At 40.3% G+C, this 23,488-nt stretch overlaps 1 protein-coding gene across 4 annotated transcripts; it reads left to right on the forward strand.

The window, feature by feature from the left end:
* The first annotated feature begins 134 nt into the window (after positions 1–134).
* Positions 135–23,459, forward strand: sfmbt1 (Scm like with four mbt domains 1). Of its 4 annotated transcripts, none has more exons than XM_026168696.2 (21): positions 135–1,793; positions 7,121–7,181; positions 8,450–8,595; positions 9,468–9,711; positions 10,407–10,495; positions 12,341–12,593; positions 13,359–13,456; positions 13,638–13,739; positions 14,876–15,035; positions 15,179–15,261; positions 15,913–16,039; positions 16,536–16,649; positions 16,835–16,877; positions 16,975–17,042; positions 17,150–17,289; positions 18,487–18,596; positions 18,952–19,142; positions 20,581–20,759; positions 20,847–21,071; positions 21,496–21,624; positions 21,819–23,459. In XM_026168696.2, the coding sequence occupies exons 2-21, from the start codon at positions 7,157–7,159 to the stop codon at positions 21,957–21,959; spliced, it is 2,667 nt and encodes an 888-aa protein (XP_026024481.1). In that variant the 5' UTR covers positions 135–1,793; positions 7,121–7,156; the 3' UTR covers positions 21,960–23,459. The 4 variants fall into 4 exon arrangements, with proteins under 4 accessions (XP_026024481.1, XP_026024482.1, XP_080157528.1 ...); XM_026168697.2 differs by having other exon boundaries at positions 18,952–19,127; XM_080301402.1 differs by having other exon boundaries at positions 16,978–17,042.
* The last annotated feature ends 29 nt before the right edge of the window (positions 23,460–23,488 follow it).

Below are 23,488 nucleotides of genomic sequence, written 5' to 3' on the forward strand. Positions count from 1 at the left end.
CCACCTAGCGATCAGGTGTTTTTATTGCAGCTTAACGTGCCTTAGAAGGGTGAAAAAAAAAAAAGGCGAGGAAACGTTCATGCAGCGCGCTCGCCTTTTTATGACCTGTCCTCGTCCTCTGTCCCCCACCCCACCCCGACGCATTTCGGTGTTTTAAGTCTTAGTGCAGACTGTGGACAAATAGCAAACAAGAGACAGGAAACTGAAAGCTGCACTGGGAGGCAAACGTGTTCAACTTGTTCGGAGATTTGCCTCTCTATGCAAACAGCCTTAAGCCTAATGCAGCGTTAAAGTTGCAGGCCATTTTAAAAAGAAAAAACGACCCAACCCAAATGACAAATTAAAAATAACACGATCAAAAAGATAAATTGAAAAATGCGGCACGGTTAACTAATACTTTCTCATTCAGCAGCAGATTTATTTGGGGAAACCCAAATTCCTTCTCGTCTAGTCGAAAGCTTTTAGTGCAAGGCAGCTCCACACTGGAATAAAAATCACCAGATAAATTTTGGAAATAAATGCGTGCCCCCCTCCCCCAGTCCCTGTCACTTAAATTTATTCACGGCTCTGCGATTGTTTCGACTGTTTGTGCAAGATCCGATCGCCTTTCTGTGGCCAACATTTACTGTGTTGTTTCCACCTGAAAAAGAAAAAAAATAAACGCTTTTAAAAATATTTGTAGGCATCCGTAAGGCTGCCTATTGTGGGGGATTATATGAGGCAGTTGCCTTTATATGTTCCAAGTGAGCGGCAAAATGTGTTTTAGATACCGGGTGAGGCTTGAAGAGCTGAAGACGGGTTTATCGAAACGAGGTGTACACTTGTTTCATAAGGAAAGCGCCTTTCTTGCACAAAATAGGTAGACTTTGTGCGCCGCACTCAGTGTCAGCGCATATTTCCAGCAGTTTCTCCCGCCCTCTCCCCCCCAACAAAAAAAGAACCCCAAAAAAACCCACAAAAAAAAATAAACGGCTTGGCATCCTTGCGCAGCTTGAGTACCCTGACAGCAAAGACGCGTAGAATTGTATCCTTCAGTGTGATTGTCCATTTTAAAAGTACGGGACGTATGTCAGGCATTGTCTGTGAGCTTATTTTATTTACTTAACAGATATTACAGTGAATGGAAATAAATCAACTCGAGGTCATCTTCAATAACACAGCCGATAGCCTACTTTAATACAGAATGAATTGCTTGTCTTTTGTAGCAGAAAAAGAAGCCTATTCCACTTATCGAAATTGTGTCGATTATACGTGCAATTAATTCCGGCTCAGCCATTAACTAAGTGTTGATTCCGCTGGGTATAAAAGAAGCCCTTTAACGGCTGGTGAGGCTGACCCTCCCCTTCTGTACGAACACGGCAAACATTTAGCTTTTTTTCTTTTATTTTTGTGTTATAGATTTGAGTCTTCACTCCTGTTGTGTGTCATTTTTATTGTGTGTGTGAAGATGGAAGTCAGTGTGATGTAGCCAGGCTCAGAGGCATATAGGCGGCAGAACATGCGCAGTGGCCGCTCGTGCCATATTGGAATGAGGTCGTGAACGAGAACTGCGTTAAGCTAACGGCACGCTGCCGAAACAAAGCCGGAAGTATCTGCGGATTAATCCTCGTCACAGCAAAAGCCCCGCTCGTTGCTCGGGCAACGGCTGTAAAGCGGTGGCTCGTAAAGGCGGTTTTATTGTGAAACGTCCCACCGGGGCCTCGGCTTTTTATTCGCGCTACGCTAACGCTGCTGAGAGCAAGCAGGCGGAGAGGAACGGCATCTAAAAAGCGACTTGGAAAAACTACTTAGCGGTAAGGGGCCGATTTTGCGACTAAATATTCACTTGGTACGCGTTGTTGCGCACAAATTCCTGGCGATGTTTTGTGCTGGGGTGGCGCATTCGCCTTTTTTCCCGTCTCTCAAAAAGATGAGTCGGGTTCGGTCGAGTGTAAGCGCCCTTATTGCTCGTCAGCCTGCTCTTATTGCTCAAGCCGTGACGTTCAGTAACTTGACTCGGACACAGGCGGTTTTAAACCATGTGTCCGAGGAGTCCCGCACGGCTGTTACACGCTTACCCTCGTGTTTTTTTAATTTATTACACGGAAATTGAGCACATTTCTCCGGCTGCCTGTGTCATGTTCCGCTCAGTGTGAAAGTTAGACCGTTGGCGCTGTAGTCTCTCTCTCTCTCTCTCTGCAAAGCCATTGCGTTGATGGCCCATCTCTCTCTCTCCCTCTCTGAATGCTGCGGTTAGTCGGAAAAAGCGGCGCAATCTTAAGCTAGTTACAGTTCAAGGACCGTGTGGAAGTGTCCATGGATGTGCCCTCGTGTAACTCCGTATATTTGTACCGTGTTTAAGTCTTGCATAATGAAGGTTGCACGACCTCATCCGATTTGTGTTGCTACCACCAAGCAGGCTGCATAAACTAACTGCCCCCCCCCCCCCCCCCCCCCAAATCCCTCTTTCTCTCTCTTTTTTTTTTTTAAATTCCTCTAGCTTTTTAACGCGGATAAACGAGATGATGCTCGAAATGTCTGCGCTTTCCCGTCAGATTCACCGTTCACTTAATGCACCCTATTATTCATCAGCCCCCTTAACTTCCCTATTGTGCAACTTGAGTGATCCGCTGGCTGGCAGCGGTTGCTCGGGTTGACGTGCCGCTGTGCAACGAGCAGCCTTTACTGAAACTAAATCGAGCACCTGAAGGAAATAGGTGTTATTTAAGCGTGCTGTATTGAGGAAATTGGTCTTTTCCATTTTTTGCCTCCTCCCCCTTCTTCTTTTTCTTCTTCTTTATTTTTCTTCTTCTTTGGATGTGTAGTTGTCGCAGGTTTCGCTGGGATGTCGCAGTGATTTACGGGAGCAGGCCAACTCTTATTTGTTGGGCTCTTGTTTACAACCATTACCTCCACATTGAAGATGTCAGGGTGTCTGAAGTTATTTAAATCGCCTCGGAGGGTGAGAGGTGTGTGTTTGGTGATGGGGGGTGGTGTCTGAGGAACAACCAAAAAGGCTGCTGTTGTGAATTTAATGGTATCGTTTTAAGATGCGTTATCAAGAATGACATAGAGTTTCAACCTTATGTGTTTCAACCTTACCCTTTAAAGGTGGTTTCGCCTAAAACCAAAACTATTCTCGCTTTCCTATTGTGCTATTATTATTGACCTATAAACCGTGTGGCTTTCGTGTCATGAACCAAGAGGTATCAGTCAGACAGTTCTGCCTCTGTAGACTCAATAGAGGATCATTCTGTTTGTGATGTGAAATTATTCTACTGCAACACCTCCTGGCATTTAACATAACCTCATATTTCATTGTACACAGTTTATTTTTTTTACCACATAAAATGCTCCTATTAACACATTGGGTTATTTAGAGCATGGTGGGCTGTCACAGTTTCCAGATGGCTTTGTTGCTGGTGATTTTTTTTATTATTATTTTTTTATTTGTCACATTTCATTGGTTTGAACACCACCAACAGAACTCTGGTTTGCAAGAAACCATGAAAGATTTGATAGCATTACAGGTGTAAATTTATACCAAATGCAACAGATACGTTTTAGGTTTTGTGAAGGTCAGAGTGTGGGCTGCTAACTGTAGAAATACATTTTCAGTCACTGGTGGATGACATTTAATAGTGCTTGGGGAAGTGACTAATTTAATTGTATCGAAAGCAGATTGTGTTCTAGAAAAGCCACACAATGTGTAAAGACTTATTTAGTTGGTTTGCGTTTCCCTCCCCGAGACATCAGAGGCCCTGAAAGGCATTATTGAGAACGCTCAGTGGCATGCTAAGTGCTGATGAGAGTATGATTCGGTGAGTGCTTGTAAAGAGGATGTAGTGTGGATGTCAGTTGTGGGTGTGTGTGCATTTGGCTCTTTCTCTTTCAGGTTCAGTCAGAGTCTTGGCTGTAGAAAGATTCAGGCAGAGCTGTGGTCCACACAGACCACTTTACTTTATATGAAACAGGGGAAGTTGCTTTTCTTCCTGTCTGCTGTGGCAGTTACACAGCAAAAGTGCTGCACCTCATGGACTCAACAATTCCCTGTGAAATAACCAACTGCATGGGAAATGTATCCATGTTCCACTCATAGTGATTCTCAAATGCTGACGTCCTCCTATTTGTTCAAGAAAACATGATTCAGTTTTATGTTGTTTGATTTTTGTCAAATGTATTTATTTAATCTGAAAATCCTATTGAGACCAAATCTGGCCAAGGTAGCAGCCATACAAACTCCAAAATATCAAAAAAAAAATGCAACAAGTACCATAAAATAAAAGATCTACATAATTATATACAGTATAATTTAAAACTAGTGGTCTCAAGAAAAACGTCCATACGTCTCCTTCACTGCATTCCCTATGGTGCTTTTAAAATCAGCGCTAGACATAACTGTATTTAGGTTTGGGTCTTTCATGTAGGCACAAAAGAGAATGGGAATGACATGAATTTGGATGTCTCTGCCTTGCTTGTGGGTGTATTTTTACACAGCTCAAGTAAGATTCCATGTAGATGCTTCTATTTCTAGCAAACAAGATGGAAAGATAGGAAAGGCAATACAGAAACCTCACAAATCTCAGCGTTAGGGGCTAAAGGAAACAAGTTGTGCCAAGAAGGTAATAGGGAAGTTGTTCAGACTACAGTACAGAGTACCCGTTCTTAGAAAAACCATAGCCCTTAGTTTGCAAAATATTTTAGCAATTGATTTGACAAGACTTTAAAATATATCGTGTCTTCGGGTGCTAGCGAATAAAGCCATGAAAACAGCCAAGGTGAGCTTTAATCCTGTCAGGCTGACTTTTAACTGCAGTTTGAGCAAAATGGCTATAATGTGAAAAAAAATGTAAGTGGTAAAACATGGTTACATTGAAAATTTAAATTTGCAAGTCATTACATTGAACAGTTTTAGAACAAAATAGTTCCTGTGGCTTTTAGGGTATAATTAGTGGTACGTATTTGCATGATCAGGGTTAGGATTCTGAGCGAGTACTTTAAAAATGTATCCTCTAAGGGGTCCCAGTGACCAGGAAGCATGAGGAACTTTTAATGCAAACTCACGTCGTCAGAACGTAAATGTTACCTGAAAATCCTCCATGTGTGAACAAAATTATCAAGGTATTGTGCTCGCGTGCTTGGAGGGAAAAATGAAGCAATCGAAAAGAGAATTTCAATTAGAAAACACAGACTTCTTCATATATGAACAATAAAATAAGACTGATCTGAGATGAGCGCTGCACTCGCTGTTTGACTGAAGGGTGTAAAAGTCATCAAGAAAACAGTTTTCAAACTGACAGGGTGTTCAGAAGCAGAAAGGGAAAATACCTCACGTGTTTAAGCAAAATGAGGAAAAGAAGCACCAGCAGACTCCTCACAGGAGGACTCATTGTTGAGCACACATCATTAATCACTGAACTTGAAGAAACTGAGAAAAATGTAATTTCTTTATTGCAGAAATGCTAGAAATGCTGCAGCCACAATAATGTCAATCATTCCCTTAGCTTTGTGAGTATCAGAATCCAAAAATTCTGATATTTAAAAAAAAATAACAATAATCAACTAATTAAAGGAAAAATAAAGCGGTCTAAAAGATATTTGGATATGAAGTGTCCAATGAGTCACAGGTCTGACAGTGTTTCTGTGTAATAAGTGAAAGTGTAGTTGTTAGAACAGCCTGGGATCTGTGTAAAATTGTGCTTATTTCTAGTTACAAAGAAATGCAAAGAAATCTGAGGCTCCAGTCCCTAAGCACTGGATGGACATAGAAATCTTTGTGATGGAAAGGGTGCACTAGAGATGCAGGTTTCTCAAGAAAAGGAGAAAAACAGACTGTTTACATAAAGTGGGTGCTACATTTGTGTGATGTCATTATGGATGGTGATGGACATAATGCATTATCATTGTTTGAGTTTGTGAGACCCTTTTTAGGGTTCTGTTTTTCTTTATCTGTTGTATCAAAATGTTAATTTTAATTAAGTACAGAATAAAAAAAGAGATATCAGTTTAGAACGAGGCCCCTAGGACCCCTTGGAATATAGCTTTTTTACTAAAGGCTTGTAGCTCTGCTCCTATCTCTACTGCTCTTTTTCCACTCTGGTGTAAGGAGTGTGCAACCCCCTGGCCCCCCCAGGACAATGAGGTCCTCTGCTGCGTGTTTGTGTATGTGCTGGAGGGAGGGGGAAAAAGGCAAATCGAGTAAGGGACAGGGTCGCGGGTGAAAGGCGGCACTGGTCCCGGCGGAGCACGGGGGTCGCAGTGGTAGTCCCGCGGTCGGGAGGGGGTGGCTTCTGATGGCGGCCTTGGTTTTAATAGAGACATCAGATGTGACAAAGACGGGCTGACAGGGCGCCTGAATGGAGCTGCAGTGACAGACAAGCTCTACTCAGCATCCCATACAGCGTGCTCTCCACCATCGTCACGCCCAGCGCTCCGCTCTTTCTCATTCATGCCACTTCTCTTGTTGTATTAACTTATTTCATCTGGCTCTCACAATGCCCTGGGTTGGGTTTCATGTGTCCGAGATTGACGTGCGAGTCCGCATTCATGCGTTTGTTCGTTTTCACATTGGGCAGGAAAAGGCATATGACTGTGGTTTTAAAAAGAAGAACCCAAATGAGTTTCACAAGTAGAGAGGTGAGGTTGGATGAGATTAGCATAGCTACATATATTTTCCAGCTATCGTACCATCTGGTGCGTTACTTAGTTGGTAAGTCCGGGACCAGATAGAAGCACTTTAAATATTAATGTTAGATCTTCTCTAAAGACATTGGCAGCCTGATTATCAAGAGGCAGCAGTCCTTGATTTTCAAATGGCTCAGGGATTCAAACTAATGCAAATTCTTTTTTTGTTTTTGTTTTGAAGCACAGTTTGCAAATTAATGCTGTTGAATTTTCTTTGTCTTATGTCTGCTGTTTGACCCAGTAATGCAGGTTACTCTGCCTGCCATTGTGATGCTTTCTATTGTCTATGGCGAGTGGCTTACATGCTGTTAACTGATACCGATGTTTATATATTATAATGATATAGATGGTGTTAAAATAAAGGTATAGGCATAACAGTGGTGTGCCACAGATGACTATTTGGAGCCTGGATGAGTGCACTGTTTTCATTTCTGTGTTTCATTTTCTCTTCTGCCAGAGTTTTGGAGTCCTAGTTGGCCGCGAGGGCACCAGCATGAGCCAGGAGACACTGGTGTCTGGTAAGAACAATTGTGTGAACAAATGTGTGAAAGGCAAAAAGTTTAGGGAGGTTTTGATTATGAAATTCAAAACCATAATTGACATTTAAAATAACAGTTTGGCTACACAAAAGTCTGGAGTGACCCCTCATTGCTTTATATTGAGCTAGATAAGTGTTAATAGATGCAGCGATTCATTTAAACATGGACAAAAATTAATGTAAATATAGTATATGAGGAAATATTAGAGGTGGAAAAGGGGCACATTTTAATTAACTAAAAAAAATAGACATTTGTAGAACAGAAAATTAACCGAACCAATTGTGTGAATTTGGAAAACAAACTAAATTCAAATTCAAATATAGAAATATCCTTAGTTTTAGTCTTTGTCAGTAGGCAATATTTGTCATGGAAATGTTTATTGAGACTTGTCTGCGAGTCAATTGCTTTTAAAAAGTTCTGTATTAGTTTTTGATTTTACTTATGCCTGACATGTGCCTTCCATACATAATACGTAAAAAAACTGAAACTAATGAAAATGAAACAGCAAACCGATAATTTTCCAACAATAAAAACTAAGTGACACAAACAAGCCCACTCTGGAAATGTACTTGAACTGAATTGAAAACAGAAAGTCAAAACGAAATAGAAACAGAAACTAGTTAGAAAATACAAAAGCTTTAATAACTGTGCTTCTTGAAGGGGATTCAAAGCTCTTTGGATGTTGGCTGACTTTTAATCTTTCGTGATGATCCCACGCTGAGGTCCGGGCCAATCCATGACTGATATGGTTTTTCTGCCCAGGTGCTATCCAGTTTACTGCACTGGCAGTGTGTTTGGGATCTTTGTCATTGCTGAAAAATGAAGCTTTTGCCAGTAAGCGGTTTTTCAGCAATTTTGATAGTTGCCCAACACCAGTGGTTGAAATGCAGTCCCACACTATGACAGAACCTCCATCATGTTTTACAGATGGATGCAGACATTCACTGTTGGACCTCCTTTCCTGTATGCATTTTTGCAACAGGCTACTAGTAACAAAGGCCCCATTTAAATTGGTTTCTTGCTAGTACATAGACACAGCACTACATCATCCCTTGTGTTCCAGTTGTTATCTTTAATGCTTGCTGTTAAGTGACTCAACAAACAACAAAAAACATTCCTACAAGAAATGGTTAGCTACAAGGACTGTGCTCAAAATAAATATGGAAAAAAAACCCCAAAAAAACAACAACCCAAAAATATATATAAAACTGCAAGTGACCCGTGGATATTTGTGCATTCCTGTGTAGGACAAAATGCTGGAAAGCAGGTTCATGAAGAAAAATGCGTTTGCATTCCAGATGGAGACTCTGCTCAGGATGCTCCTGACTTTAACTGGGATGATTACCTGGAGGAGACTGAAGCCGTGGCTGTGCCCCATCACAGCTTCAAACATGTGGGTGTCGACAACCTTGACAGCTTACACACATTTCTGGATAAACTTGTGCTAGCTATTTATGATGAATTACATAGCTTCTGTGTAAAGTCTTCAGAGAGACTGGTGGGGTCAAATGTCATATTAAAATTTAAATTGAAGTTTTTAAACTGCCCATATGGTGTTTCATTAATGTGCTAGAAGGCATAGAATGAGGAAAACAAGCAGTCAGCACCATGTCTGAATGTTCTTTTTGTAGTAACAACAGAGTCACCACTGTCACCATTTTTTTCTTTCCCGACTAGTGTAAAGTTGGCTCTAGCTGTTACATTGTTACAAGTTACTTCCTGTATAGGCGCAACTTAAGTTATTCTGTTGTCAGATAACCAAAGCAAGTAAATGTGAGTGAAAATTAAACCCTTTTTCATAGTAACTCTTGTTAATTCTATTAACTAATTACAAACATGTGCCTCACATATGGGCAGTCCATACTGCAGCGCCTTTTTTTTTAGGTTGTTTTGATTTGACCAGCTGTAATATGCAAAATGCATTGAAAAGGTTTGGAGATGTTGAGGAAAACTGTGGGTCAGGTTTTGAAGTAATCCAAAGAAATCTGACCACATGTTCTTTGCAATCCAGTGGATTATATGACTAAATATTTCCATGTGCTTTGTGCTCATTTTAAAGAAACCTAATCCAACCCTGTGTTCTCTGGATACGTTACTTGTATCAAACAATTGGAGAGTCCTTGTGTTCTCTCATAAAACTAGTGTTTTAACCCATGTTACTTAAGCTGAAAGCTGGTAGGTAGATTTATTTAGGATGAAAACCAATAGAATAAAAGTCTTTTCTCTTATGTTGATTTGAGCTCCTGTTTTCCGTTCTCCCCTCAGGTGGACCAGGGCCTGCAGACAGGGCTGACTCCAGGCATGAAGCTGGAGGTATGTGTGCGCTCTGAGCCTGACAGCCCTTATTGGGTGGCAAACATCATCACCACATGTGGACAGCTGCTGCTTTTACGTTACGAGGGATACCAGGATGACCGCCGTGCAGACTTCTGGTGTGACATCATGACGGCAGACCTCCACCCTTTGGGTTGGAGCCGGCAGCACGACAAGACAATGAGGCCCCCTGAAGGTGAGGCGCTGCTGGGATTGGCATCGTGATTTTTGAATTGTGGGACGCATAGTTAGAGCTGACTGATCTCATAAATCACAGTCAAGTAACCTTTCTGTCTTTTAAATGGAGAGAGCTCTGCAGAGACAATGTAAGATTTTGGGGGGTTTTCTTTCATGCCAAAATGTAATTTAATGTTGGAACTCAACTAGGCAATTGGACTTTTGTTCATCAGTTAGATTTAAGTAATGAATATTTCTGTTCCCCTGATGTGCTGCTGGCACAGTTGCCCAAAGGTGAAACACTGGGGTTTCCCTTCTGATGTTCTCGCTTCATGAAAAATAGATTTCCCACAAAATGGGTAGGCGAAACACTGAAGGAAATTAACTTTTTTCTTGTGCATTTTTTACATTAATGGAGATTAAAAAAAACCTTGATACTTGTGTGTATAAACAGAAAACATAACAAAACAAAACCAAATACTTGATTTACCATTATGGGATGTGGTAGATGACACAGATGAAAGTTTGATTAAGATAACATCTCACCTTCAGTATATGATCCCGCTAGTATTTTTTTTTTTCTGTTTTATAATTGATGTGATGCTTCAAAGCAGCTGTGTGAGGAAAAATTAGAATTGGGATGTGTGTAATGCTAAAGACCACCAGCTTTTTTGGTTAATAAACTAAATGGTGTGTGTGAATCATCCACCTCAGGTGTGCGTGAGAAGCATCAGGACTGGGAGGCTTTGCTGGAAAAGGCCTTGGCTGAGGAGTGCAGCGCGCCTGCCAGCCTGCTGGAATTGGTAAGGCAGGGGAAGGAAGCAGCTGTCCTTCCAAAAGGCTACTCACACCCAGGGTGGGGTGTTAGCTTTTGGCATTTCGGTACCCACCCGTGCCAACAACAGTCTCCTCTATCAGGGCAAATTTACGGCACACACTGTGCACTCCCATGTGTCAAATCACTTAAATGTCAGATAATTACAAGTTACATTCTCTCACATTAGACGGGCAGTTGAGGAATTGTGGATATATTAGGGAAGGGATGTTGAAGATAGAGCTGCCAGGGATGTGGAGAGACGGAGGCAGGTGATCAGCTGTGATAACCGATAAAGGGAGCAGCCGAGAGGAGATCCTCTCTCAATATTTGACTTACCTTTGAAAGTAATGGGGTAATATTAGAGCTTATTCCAAATTACAAAGTAACAAATTAGATTTACTATATTAAAATTCAGGCCCAGCAGAAGGAATTTAAAGCAGCAGAAGTCAGTGTCTTTCTTCCTTTTTCCCACTTCTTAGCTTTTCTGTCTTCATTTCTGATGCCAGACTCCCTCAACATGGACAATTCCAGTTTTTGTGGAGAAATGCCATCCTTCAGAGACTTTTCTTTTTTTTAAGCTGTGCTTTGCTCACAGAGTTTCTCTTCTACCTTTGTGACATCCACATTTACCTCTTCTGTCAACTCTTTCTGTGATTATTTTATTTGTTACATTTTGGCCAGTTTGCCTTTGATTGTTGTCAAGCTAGAAAATGTCTCTCCTGCAAATATTATGTAAAACCTATCAACCAGTGTTGCAGTGTATCCACAGGCATTCATCTATAAATGTCATCCCAAACAGACTTTGCCTCACGCAGCCCCATATCACACTCTCACCTCCCTTGCTTCGCGGTCAGAACTTTGGTTTCACTGTGGTACTCTTGGCCAGGATCATGCCAGCCATGCTGGAAACCATCTGAACAAATTTATCTTGTGTCTCATCTGATCAAAGAATGCGCTTCTATTATTAATAAGGCTTTTTTGTGCACTTTAGCACAGTTTAATCTTTTAATTTTGTGCCAAAGAGCAAGCAGGGGAATTTTTTTTTTCTTGGCTGGTATCCATAAAAGCTGACATCAGCACAGCGTGCTTCACACTGTCTGAGCTGTTGCAGAGCATCTCATTTCTACTCAAAAACTCTGTGCCAAGTCTTCTTTTAAAGTTCTTTTTGTACAAGTGGTTCTTGGCTTATTCTGTAACTTCTGATTACTGTGGAAATGTGTTTCAATAATTTTTTCCCCTGATCTTCCTCTATCCTTTTCCGTCTTTGTGAACTCTCAGTATCAGATTGCTGCATTGATTTTCTACTTTGGGGTCTGTATTCACAATATAGTATCTCTGAATATTTTGAGTGTTTATGATAGGAAACGGGCACAGAAATAAGGCAGTTGTTAGAGATGAATTGCTTTTAAATTTTAATGATATTGCATTCATCACTGTTGCTACTTAGTTATTTGTATTTTCCTATCTGTATTTTAAGTTTAGATTTATATCTCTAAGAGCCATAATAAAAAAATCAACATTAGAATACATCTCAGCTTGAACTAAATAAGATTTTATCTGCTGAAGTCTGAAGTATACAAAACACAAGGCTCTGAGCTTTTGTTTACACCATGAATGATGTGCTGCTGGAAGCAAATACACTGTAGGAGCAGCCTGTGAAATTCTTCACATCCATTAGTTAGCTTTCAGTCACCGTGCTTCAGTTCTGCCACTTAGCCATGCAGTGCATTCTCTCCACTGCAAATTCCTCTCCTTGTCTAGGCGTGTGTTCATGTGTGTTTGTGTTAGTGTGCTATGGCCTTGCCATTTACCACTCCTGGCCCCTTTCCAGCCCCAGCGTGGCAGAGACCCAGTGGAGCTCCTGTGTGCGGGCTGCTACGTGGAGCTCCAGGATAGCGTTGACCCGGGGCTGGCCTGGGCTGCTGAGGTGGAGGAAAATGTCGGAGGAAGGTTGAAACTGCGGCTTATAGGCACAGAGGGTCTCCCAGACACACCCGCAACTCTCTGGCTCTTTTATCTCCACCCACGCCTACACCCACCCGGCTGGGCCAAAGAGCACGGCTGCACCCTCAGGCCTCCTTCAGGTCAGTGGCATCGACATGGGACAGGTTTTATTTCCAGAAGTAAAGGAAGTTCCTTTCTTCTTCATCTATAGGTTTCTGAGCAAAGTGCCATTGCATGCATTAGTGACAGTTTAGAAGAAAGGACACGTGGACGAACTATATGAATGCATTTTAATTATCAAGTGTAATTCTATTATTTTTCTATACACTGGCCCAGCAACAAAACTTCTCAGTACTTCCTGCTAGACCTTGAAATTAATTTTCCATGCAGGATTTGATAGATCACTGCTAATACTTTTGAAGTGGATACAGTTTGTTGGCACTGGAGGCTGTTGCTCTATCCTTACTGATCTGTCTTCTAGTACCACCAAAAGTCTTTTTATAGCTCAGATACAGAACAATGTTAGTAAAAGGAGTTAATTAGATCTTTTTAGATTACTTTTTCTTCTTCGTAAGATGTTTTTATTGTATTTTTTTTTTCAAAAGCAGTAATTTGATTTCAGCCATTTAATTTCTGTCTGGAGTCCAATATCCTGTGATAAGAAGTTTCTGTTTTGTGGTTGCAACATTGTGGAGAGCGACATCGATTTTTTTTTTTTTTTGCTTCCCTTGTTTAATTAACTGGGAGCAACTTTTTAAAGGTCCAGCTACAGACCAAGCTGACATACAGGCTGTGTTTTACCAAGTACTGCTTTATACTTTGTGTTTATTTAGTCAAATTCAAAAGCATGCCCTTGATAATCAAACATTACCACAGTTATCTTTAACAGTTGGTCTTTGTTTCAGATCTGTTAGGTCTGCGGACAGAGGAGGAGTGGGAGGACGTGAGACAGAGGATCAGTGACCTGCCTCAGGATGAAGCTCTGACTGCAGAGTTAACTAAGGTACGGTCAACTGCGCTCTTTATTTGTTCTTCCCGAGCAGAACATTCCTCTGTTTATTCACGAGTTAACATTTGATATTTATGCTTAACTGAAAGCGACATTCTCCAAATCGGGTGCTGAAAGATTTTTAAGACCAAGGCTTTTGGAAATGGCTCTTCATACAAGCGTTTGTTTGTCTCAGGATCAACCTGCCATCTCTGCTCATTGTTTCAAAGAAGGGATGAAACTAGAAGCTGTTGACCCTGCTGCTCCCATTTCCATCAGGCCTGCAACTGTCACCAGGGTAACGGAATTTCCCATTAAATCTGTGTCTTCTGTGCTCAGTTTTGCTTCTGTTTACTGAGAATTTATTTGCTATCATACTGCAGTGAAACTCAACTTACAGCGAGTTATTGGCTTGCCATCCACTTTCTATTTCAGAGCAGGAAATAGAAAACGCTTTAAACTATGTACTATTCTTAATCATTATTTTCTTTATATGTTACAACAATATATGTAACACAATCAATAATCAATCATTTTTTCATCAGCTCAGCACTACTTTTATCTTTTTATTGTTATATGTGCAGTGTGAAAACAATTCAATACACTGTTGTTGTTATTATTATTATTATTATTATTATTATTATTATTGCACTATTCTCAGTCTTTCCTCTTCAGACACCGGGGATGCAGCCAAATGTAACAACAGAGTTTCATATGCCAGAATGAAAGCTTCCTTGTAGTTAGCTTGAGTTGGGCAGCGATGCCATTTTACTTTAATATTTGTATGTGAAATAATCTCAAATTTTAACAGCACAAAATGCTGTCATTTAAAAAATGCTAAATATTTCTCTACAGTAGATTCCTAAGAAAATGGTCTGCTTTGATGATGGGCTCTCCCTGCTTTTCTGCTAAGCACAGCTAATGGCCCCTCGTTTACTCACGTCTGCAAACCTGCGTACAGGGAAGAAACTTAAATTTTATCAGATCGAGTTCCAGTGTTTAAATTATATGTGAAAGTGACTCATCACTGCAACGTGTTCTGCAGCATCTTGGGCAGCAGGTTCTAACTTGTGAAAAGGTTGATCTTTTTACACAGAAGTGTGGCTGCTCTGCTCTATCAGAGCTAAAAAATCTGAGTGTTTCTGTTTGGTTTTTTAAAATAAGCCCACTGGCATAAAATAATATAAGCAGAGGGAAGGACATGTAAACCAGAGGACTTTGGGGGAGCCTCACAAAGCACCCAGAGTGTCCATGCTGTCTTTATTCAGTTAAAAATGTCTTTATTCCGTTAAAAAATGTTTATCCAACATGCTTACATGTGCCTGAAACAATAGATCATATTAGAAATGCTAAATTGCTAAAAACTCAACCAGCTCAGTGTGACTACAAGATAAAACATCTGACAGTCTCTGGGTCCGGTGTTGTATATTCCAGGTGTATAATGAGCAGTACTTCCTGGTGACAATGGACAACCTTTGTGATATTGAGGAGTCAGAGAGTGCTGGGCGATCCTTCCTGTGTCACAGAGACAGTCCGGGGATCTTCCCTGCTCAGTGGAGCCTCAAAAACGGGCTCCCACTCAGCCCCCCACCAGGTTTGTTCTGTCACTTATCACTTTTTGACAACTTGAAATCAGACAGTTCATGATAACAGTGGTGAGATTGTTTGTGCTGTCTTGCTTTCTCTCTAAATTGCCTTATTTCCTTCTCTTGTTGGTGTTTATTGTATCATGCACAGGATACCAGGGTCCAGACTTTGACTGGGCAGACTACCTGAAACAGTGTGAAGCTGAAGCTGCTCCTCAACATTGCTTCCCAACTGTAAGTAAACCTTTTTTCTTTTCTTTCTTTCTTTTTTTTTTAGCCATCTGTCTTGCAGATTACTGACCAGAAAAATAATGATTAAAAGAAAAAAGAAAAACTTGGGTCTCACTATTTATTCATGCTTCTGAATTGAGGGTTATTTGTTTGTTTGTTAGTTATTTTTTTTTTATATGAATTGAGTTTAAATAAAATAATGTTGTTTATTTACATGATGGTGCATCTAAAAACTAGGCTAAGTTAAAAATTTGAGGAAAGGGGAGAAAATAGTTCAATAAAACATTTTTCTGATATAGTTTTGAGAGAGACTGCAGGAAGCGAAGATAAAAAAGATAACAAATAGTGGAAATATTGGTTTTCCTTGATTGTGTCATTGCTTATTCTGTTTTTTCCCTTTTGCCTGTCATAAATGACCAAATATGAGAAATTACACTTTTCAGTTTAGCCATGTGACTGACGGCATAATCGGATACCAGTGATGAAATGTATCCCAACTGTGTAATGGGGTTGTAGAGCAGGTGACCCACTGTGACTTCTCTTGCTTTTTACGGGAGACTCAGCATGTTGTTTTCCTAATGGACAAATTTCACAAAAACTAACCATCAGCCATCCTCCCTCGCCGTGAAACAGCTCTCTCTGTTTACCTCCCAGGAGCAGTGTGAGCACAGCTTCAAAGAGGCCATGAAACTAGAGGCTGTCAACCCACTATCACCTGAGAACATTCACGTGGCCACAGTCACCCGGGTCAAAGGGCAATACATTTGGCTGAGCCTTGAAGGTGAGATGACTACTGAAACTTTAGTAGATGGATTCAAATGAACAATTACAATATGCACAGTTTTTTTTCTGCTGTTTTAAGAAGAAAATGCTGACATAGTATTTGAATGGCAGCAGAAAACAAATTTGCAGCTAATTACGCAAAAGGCAAAGTTCATTTGTGCCTCTCTATTGTGTGCCTTCCTCCTGTTTTGTATGTACTCCTCTTGTCTATTATTTATTTTTGTTGTCCTACTATTTATATTTTTATTCCATGTACAGTTGGTGTGGAGCACCCACACTTTAGTTGTACATGTGCAATGACAACAAAAGCCTATTCTATTCTTCTATTTTGAAAATAATCTTTCATTTTAAAAGAAGCAGTTTCATGTCTGATAAAGAGTGTGTGTGTGTGTGTGTGTGTGTGTGTGTGTGTGTGTGTGTGTGTGTGTGTGTGTGTGTGTGTGTGTGTGTGTGTGTGTGTGTGTGTGTGTGTGTGTGTGTGTGTATTCTTGCAGGTCTAAAGCAGCCCATGCCAGAGCTGATAGTTCATGTGGACTCACTCGATATATTTCCTGTCAGCTGGTGTGAGACAAATGGCTATCCACTTGTCTACCCTATTAAGCCCTCAGGTATACAACATGACTCATCATTGTAGAGTTTCATGGTAGTGGTGGTTACCCAGCAGCTTGAATAAGCCTTTTACTAAGAACACAAATAGAAACAAAATACGATCTTCATTTTATCGTGACGTTGGAATAAATAGCAATGAAAATCAGTGCATCCGGGCACACGTTAATCTCTCCTTGCTTTTCAGTTGAGAAAGAAAAGAAGATTGCTGTGGTGCAGCCAGAGAAACAGTAAGTATGAGAGGAGGGGTGGGGTGTGTGATTGGTGGTAAAGTGGACTAAGCTCAACAGCCTTTCAACATCTCATTTAATTTTCATCCTTTTACAGCAGAACTCCCCCCAAGTCTTCATCACCTGACACTGTCAAGCAGCAGATAACAAACCAGTCGGAGACAGGTCAGTTTGTCTGATCAGTTTTTAAGACCCTATATATTATGTTCGGTCTGCTGCTTATCTACTGTGGTGGTTCCATCATATATATGTTCTTGTGTGAACGTGTGCAGGGCAGGGCAACGGGAAATACTGTTGTCCCAAGATCTACTTCAACCACCGCTGTTTCTCAGGGCCCTACCTTAACAAGGGACGCATCGCTGAGCTGCCTCAGTTCATCGGCCCTGGAAACTGCGTCCTCGTGCTCAAAGAGGTGAGAAGGCTTGGTCAGCTGGTGACATGTCAGATATTTTAGCCATTTTGATATCCAAAACATTGTTATATGACCAAATATCAACAAAGCGAATGCGTTCCAGAAGTAAAAATCCCATCCATATTCTCCATAGAGATTTTTATTATGAGCCATAAAGTTGCAAACATCCAAAGCAGATTTAGGACAAGCTACAGCATTATGAAATGCCGGAAAGTGTTTCAATGGAAACCACAAGTCTGCATGTATATCCGCCTTGTTTTAACAGAAACATCTTTTATTGTGATGCTGTGGAACTACTTTACCCACAATCCTCAATCAAAACAGTGATGACTCTGATTGGTGGAGGTTGCTGTTACCATAGCAATGTTTAAACCCCACCAAATGCCAGAACACCAAACTTCAGAAACTGTGAGAGCGGTGATTACAGTCAGGAATAAATCACTCTACCAATAACCATGCAACTATGCTGTAGTTTACTACATATACACAACACAGACTACTAAATGTCCAGCCATATAAAAAATGGACACTTAGCACTCAAGGGTCAGGAAGTAATTTGCTGTGGAATCAGGGGTTATGGGATTAATAATTCTTTCACCAGTAAAAGTAATTATCTGCACAGTCTTGTGCCTGGCCTCTTTTCTATTTCTATTTTATTTTTTTATTTTTATTGTCATGTTTCACCTCGTAGCTGGTTGGATTGGTTCAAGGCTTGAAACTCTTGGTACAAGGATTTTTTCATTTTTTTATTTTTTGTTTAATGGAGAAAATGAATAAGGAATTCACTTCCAGAAATAGAATCCTTCAAAACGTGTGCAGTAGCCATTGTTCTGCGTTACATCTTTCTTTTGTGCAAATTAGTCAGTGTTAGCAATGTCCTAAATTGTCATACTGAACACTGCAAATGTAAATGCCAAATTAAAGGTGGCAGCTTTGTCACTGTGAGTATAATCAAGTTAGGATTTCACCCAAAGCACTGTATAGCACAGCTAGACCCAGGTTCTGAAATTGTTCAGCTCGTTGTGTTTCCTCAGAAACTAGTGAAATTATGCCTATTAGTTAACAACACAATGTTATACTGTACAGCAAAAATCTTGTCTCAGGCTGATTAGGGATTTTTGATGTTAAGAGAAAACACATAGTGCTACTAAAGTATAAAATAACAAATTCTTTTCATCGTTTTCATCTCGTCTCCAGGTATTGACTCTGCTGATAAACTCGGCCTACAAGCCCAGCCGTGTGCTGAGAGAGCTGCAGCTGGACCAGGAGAGCCGCTGGCAGGGCCATGGAGAGACACTCAAAGCAAAGTGAGGAGACGCGTCATTTAATTCTTCACTCAAAATACTCAGTTCTTCAGAAGAACCTGTAGGAATAGAACAAGTGCTTCCAGCTGGCATATTTGACAGAACAAGCTGGTTTAAAAGTGTACTTAAAGCACAAATAGGTACAGACATGGGTGTATTCACACCGGAATCAGGGGCAACCCACTAATACTTCAGTAAAGTGGTGAATAAGATGATAGCATCTAGGTTTCTGTAAGGCGAGATCTTGTTAGATTACATATCGAAGCGGTTTTGGTTTTGAGTAACTGAAACTTTTTTTCCAGCCCAGCACTTTGTGGAAAATTAGTCACATTTACCATTGCTTTTCTTTAAACATCAGGTACAAGGGAAAGAGCTACCGGGCCACCGTGGAAATAGTCCGTACTGCAGACCGTGTGGCAGACTTCTGCAGGAAAACCTGCATTAAGTTAGAGTGCTGCCCGAACCTGTTTGGACCTCGCATGGTTCTGGAGCACTGCTCAGAGAACTGCTCTGTCCTCACCAAGACCAAATACAGTAGGTGGCAAACAGGTCATTGAGACTTAAAATTATTTCTCATTTCATCTGAAGTGTTTGTTTAAATAGCTAGAGAGGCAATATAAACAACCTCTGATATTCATGTATAATATCTTAGAAATCTTTGTATTTGTTGATCAGCTGTTATAAACTCTTTGAGATGCAATTAGAAAACTCAACAGATTTCTAATTGAATTAGAAAGTATATGTGCAATCTGGACGTTACCCGGCTAATAAAAGACTCAGATCATGCAGTGATACAGTGGAAATCCAGTAGAACGTGTTTCTGTAACTGACAGCATTTGGCATTTGAAAGACTGTGAATACAGTGGCGTTCATCAGGAAAAGGAACGCCATTGCAGACGTGATACGGAATGTCTAACATTTCCAACCAATATTTGTAATACATGCTCAGCATTGTGGTGGCACGTGTAAACCTCTAAAGCCCCAACCATGACATAATTGCTAGAAATTAATGTTTTGAAAATTGTAGAAGTCTCAGAACGCATATATTAAATTTAATAGGATTAATGTTACTTTTCATTATCTGTTTGTTATGTGTGGAGCTCCATAGTTGTCTACTAAAGAGGTTTTGCACTCCAAAATAATATTATTGTGTGTTCTGTGCATGTCTCCTCCTCTTTTGTCTGCCATCTCTTGGGGCAGTTTGTTTTTGCAAATGTGTTTTGTTTTGTTTTTATATATATATATATATATATATATATATATATATATATATATATATATATATATATATATATATATATATATATATATATATATATAACTTGTATATGGAAATGTAGGTATTTAGAGATTTTAATTAAGTGATATATTTTTATTTTTATATAAATTATTTTTTTTTTTTTGTTGGTAATTTCTGAATATTTTTTTTCCTTTTACAATTTTCTTTTTTTATGGTGCTCTCATGGCTCCATAACTTGTTCTCATTTTGCCCAAAGCTTATTCACCTTCAGTTCATTTGTGTAGCTCGTGAATAGAAATGATCTGTGCCTTGAATGTGAATATTCTGAGAAATTTATTTATTTATTTTGCAATAACCTTTTGGCTTAGCGGGTATTCAGTGAGCACACAGAGTTGGTAGAAAATTGGTGTCAGGGTTGGCCTCTTTGATCTTGTGTAAAACTTTTTTCTTTTTTTTGAAGCACAAAGCCACAGATTTGCTGATATGTTTACTGCAGCTGCATCACAGTGTTGTGGTTAACTGATGCAATTCAATAGCAACAGACAAATGATTATGCTTTCTCTTTTTTCATCTCATTCAGACCTACTGAACAGCCTGTTTATCAGTGCTTTTCTTATAGAGAGCGTTTAAGAATACAAGCATTAGAGTCAGATTAATATCCATCTGTTTCAGTGGTGTATTCAAGTCTATAAGACATGCCAGATGCAACATGATAATGACACAACAGGTTTGTTGTTTTACCATCAGCATATTACTATGGAAAGAAGAAGAGTAAACGTGTTGGTCGTCCACCTGGAGGCCAAACTAATCTGGATGCTGGAGTGAAAAGAAGGGGGCGGAGGAGGAAGAGGAGGAAGCAGCTCTTTGTCCATAAAAAGAGACGCTCATCAGCTTCCGTTGACAACACACCTGCCGGCTCTCCACAGGTACCCCAGAACTCATGTTACTTCTGCATTAAGCTTTAGGTTAAACGAACTGTGTGAAGTGACCGCTTGTCATCCTTTTGCTCACAGGGCAGTGGGGAGGAGGAAGATTTAGATGAGGATGACTCCCTGAGTGAAGACTCTGGCTCTGAGATGCAGGACGATCTCCAGGATGATTCAGAGCAGTCAATTGGGAAATCTCAGCCCACCACACCGTCCCCTTCCCCGCCGGCGACTCCCAGGCCGACACGCAGACGCCGGAAACCCCGCTCCCCCTCGTTCTCTGATGATGAGAACCGCCCCCCTTCACCAAAGGTGATGAAAATTACAGAGAGGAGCTTTGCAATATTTCTAATTATGTTTCCAAGCAGTGTATCTGTAATTAATACTCAGCAGGTTCACAAAGATTTTCCACTTGTTCTGCGCTCTGCCCCTCCAGTTGCACTCTAAATAAATGTCTTGTGCTTTCTAACATTTCCATTTTAGTAACATTTTAAAAGGTGTTTCTGCCGCATTACGGTCTGTCCCATTATGCTGCTTGAAAGAAACAAAAATGTCTCCAATGGCTGTTTGACTGTGACCTTTTACTGCTTTTACACAGCTATTATTTCTTTAATGAAAGGTTTAGGTCTGCTACCCGTCTCAGCATCAATTGCAAGGGTTAAAATGAGCTGCGAGCCTTTCGTCTTTGGCAGGGAAATCTCAGTCTGTCTGACTCACACTGTCTATGTGTTTGTAGACGCCAAAAGCTGAGCCTCCTCAGAAACTGTGTTTGGATACCAGCCCCCTGGAGTGGAGCGTTACTGATGTGGTTCGTTTTATCAGGACCACTGACTGTGCGCCTCTTGCGAGGATTTTCTTGGATCAGGTATGAAAAATACTCAGACTTAATGGCCGTGGCCATTAGGGATAAGAGCTCACTCTGCTTCAGTGCAATAAGTGTATATATACACTTGTACTGTATCCATGGTTAGAAATTGAAACATTTTAACATTTCTCGTGTGTTAACCCAAAAACAAGCTATATATAGAATGCATCTCACATGAACTCGTGTGTTGGCAGGAGATTGACGGACAGGCGCTGCTGCTGCTGAACCTCCCGACAGTGCAAGAGTGTATGGACCTGAAGCTGGGACCGGCCATCAAGCTGTGCCACCACATCGAGCGGGTCAAGCTGGCATTTTATCAGCAGTTTGCTACGTAGCTGACGGGGGACCAGATGTGGGATGTGACTGCACCCTGTTCTGTGTGTTAATCCATTCAAAATCAATGGGTTGTTTTTTTTTTTTTAGGGGGGTGGGGTTCCCCCCTAACACTGGACCTCATTTAGAATCCTTCCTATTCCACAACCTGCGTGGACATGATAGACGAAGCAACATTTCTTGATCCTTGGGGAGGGGGAAAGACAGCTGAGAAAGTAGAAGACCCAAAGGAAGGAACTTGTGGCTCTTTGATGGCACAAATAAATGTAAAGACACATAAGTATAAATTCCTTAAATTCAACATATTTTGACATCAAAATAAACCATCACCAAGGACTTGCTTTAGGTTTAAAAAAGAAAAGAGCTTGGTTTCTGTATCTATTTTAATTAATGCTGTTTGACTAATTTGTATCTTCAGAGTGTTGTGAACCTGTTTTTTTTTGTTTTGTTTTTTTGTTTCTTTCCCCCTTTTCTTACCCACTTAAAAAGTGACTTAGCGCCACTTCTAGAACTCTTGTTCTATTTAATCATACTTTGCAGTCCGCTTAGGGCAATACCACAGGATCAAAGCTTTTAAATTGTAATACTATGGGATAAGTAAGTAATAATCTCACTAAGTAATAAGTGAGATTAACTGCCTTCTGATCTGGTGACTTCTGTGGAGAATATTTAAAGTGTCTTCAAAAATGTATTTCGGTGTATTAGTTAAAGAAAAAGAGTAATTGTTTCTTCAGAAATCAAACTAGACGATGCAAAGAGTCTGCTGCCCAGTTGTGAAGCGATAGTTTGAGTCATTGCAGGGACTGCATTAGATTTTATTTTAAACATGCAACATGTATATCAAGATCCGTTGCTAGTTTTAAGATGGAATACTTTATGCCAAATTTGTATGTTTAATGTAAAATGGGGTCTTGATCTTAAGAGACTATGGCTCTCTGGTTTAAGTCTCAATATGTGAAATGATTTTGTACTGCAAGCACAAGCAAAACCATGCACTACATGGTGGTATGCAATTATGACACGTGCATGTCTGTATATAGTGTACATATTCAAATATCTTCTAGTGCAACAGGGTGATTTGAAAGGGGGGGGAAAAAATCGTCTTTGTGCATATGTGTAAATGCCCAAACAACATGATATATTTGCACAGAATAGGTCTAAACTTTGCAATATTGGGTATATGATGCGAGTCAGTTTAGCTACAGTTGATAAAAACATTTTTAACAGCAATGGGTTATTTTAATTGCTAATGCTAAATGAAATTAGCAGTTTTAAAGCAAGATGATACTCTTAACATGCTTTTGTAAGTCGTTTCTCCCCTCGTTTTTTTCAGTCAGTGTCGTGCGATTTGATGTAACGTTCTTCAGTTTGTGTGATGTTTATGTGTTTACTAATTTTCTCGTAGTTCCCTTGTGCTCAGAACAATAGCACAGGCCTCGTTTGAAGATTATTATCACTGCTATTTAAAGACAACACTGCAATAAAAGCTGAACAACACTTTTTATGCGGCTCGTGTTTGTTCCTCCTTTCC

Source organism: Astatotilapia calliptera, chromosome 5 (assembly GCF_964374335.1).
Source record: "Astatotilapia calliptera chromosome 5, fAstCal68.1, whole genome shotgun sequence".
NCBI classification, from domain to species: Eukaryota; Metazoa; Chordata; class Actinopteri; order Cichliformes; family Cichlidae; genus Astatotilapia; species Astatotilapia calliptera.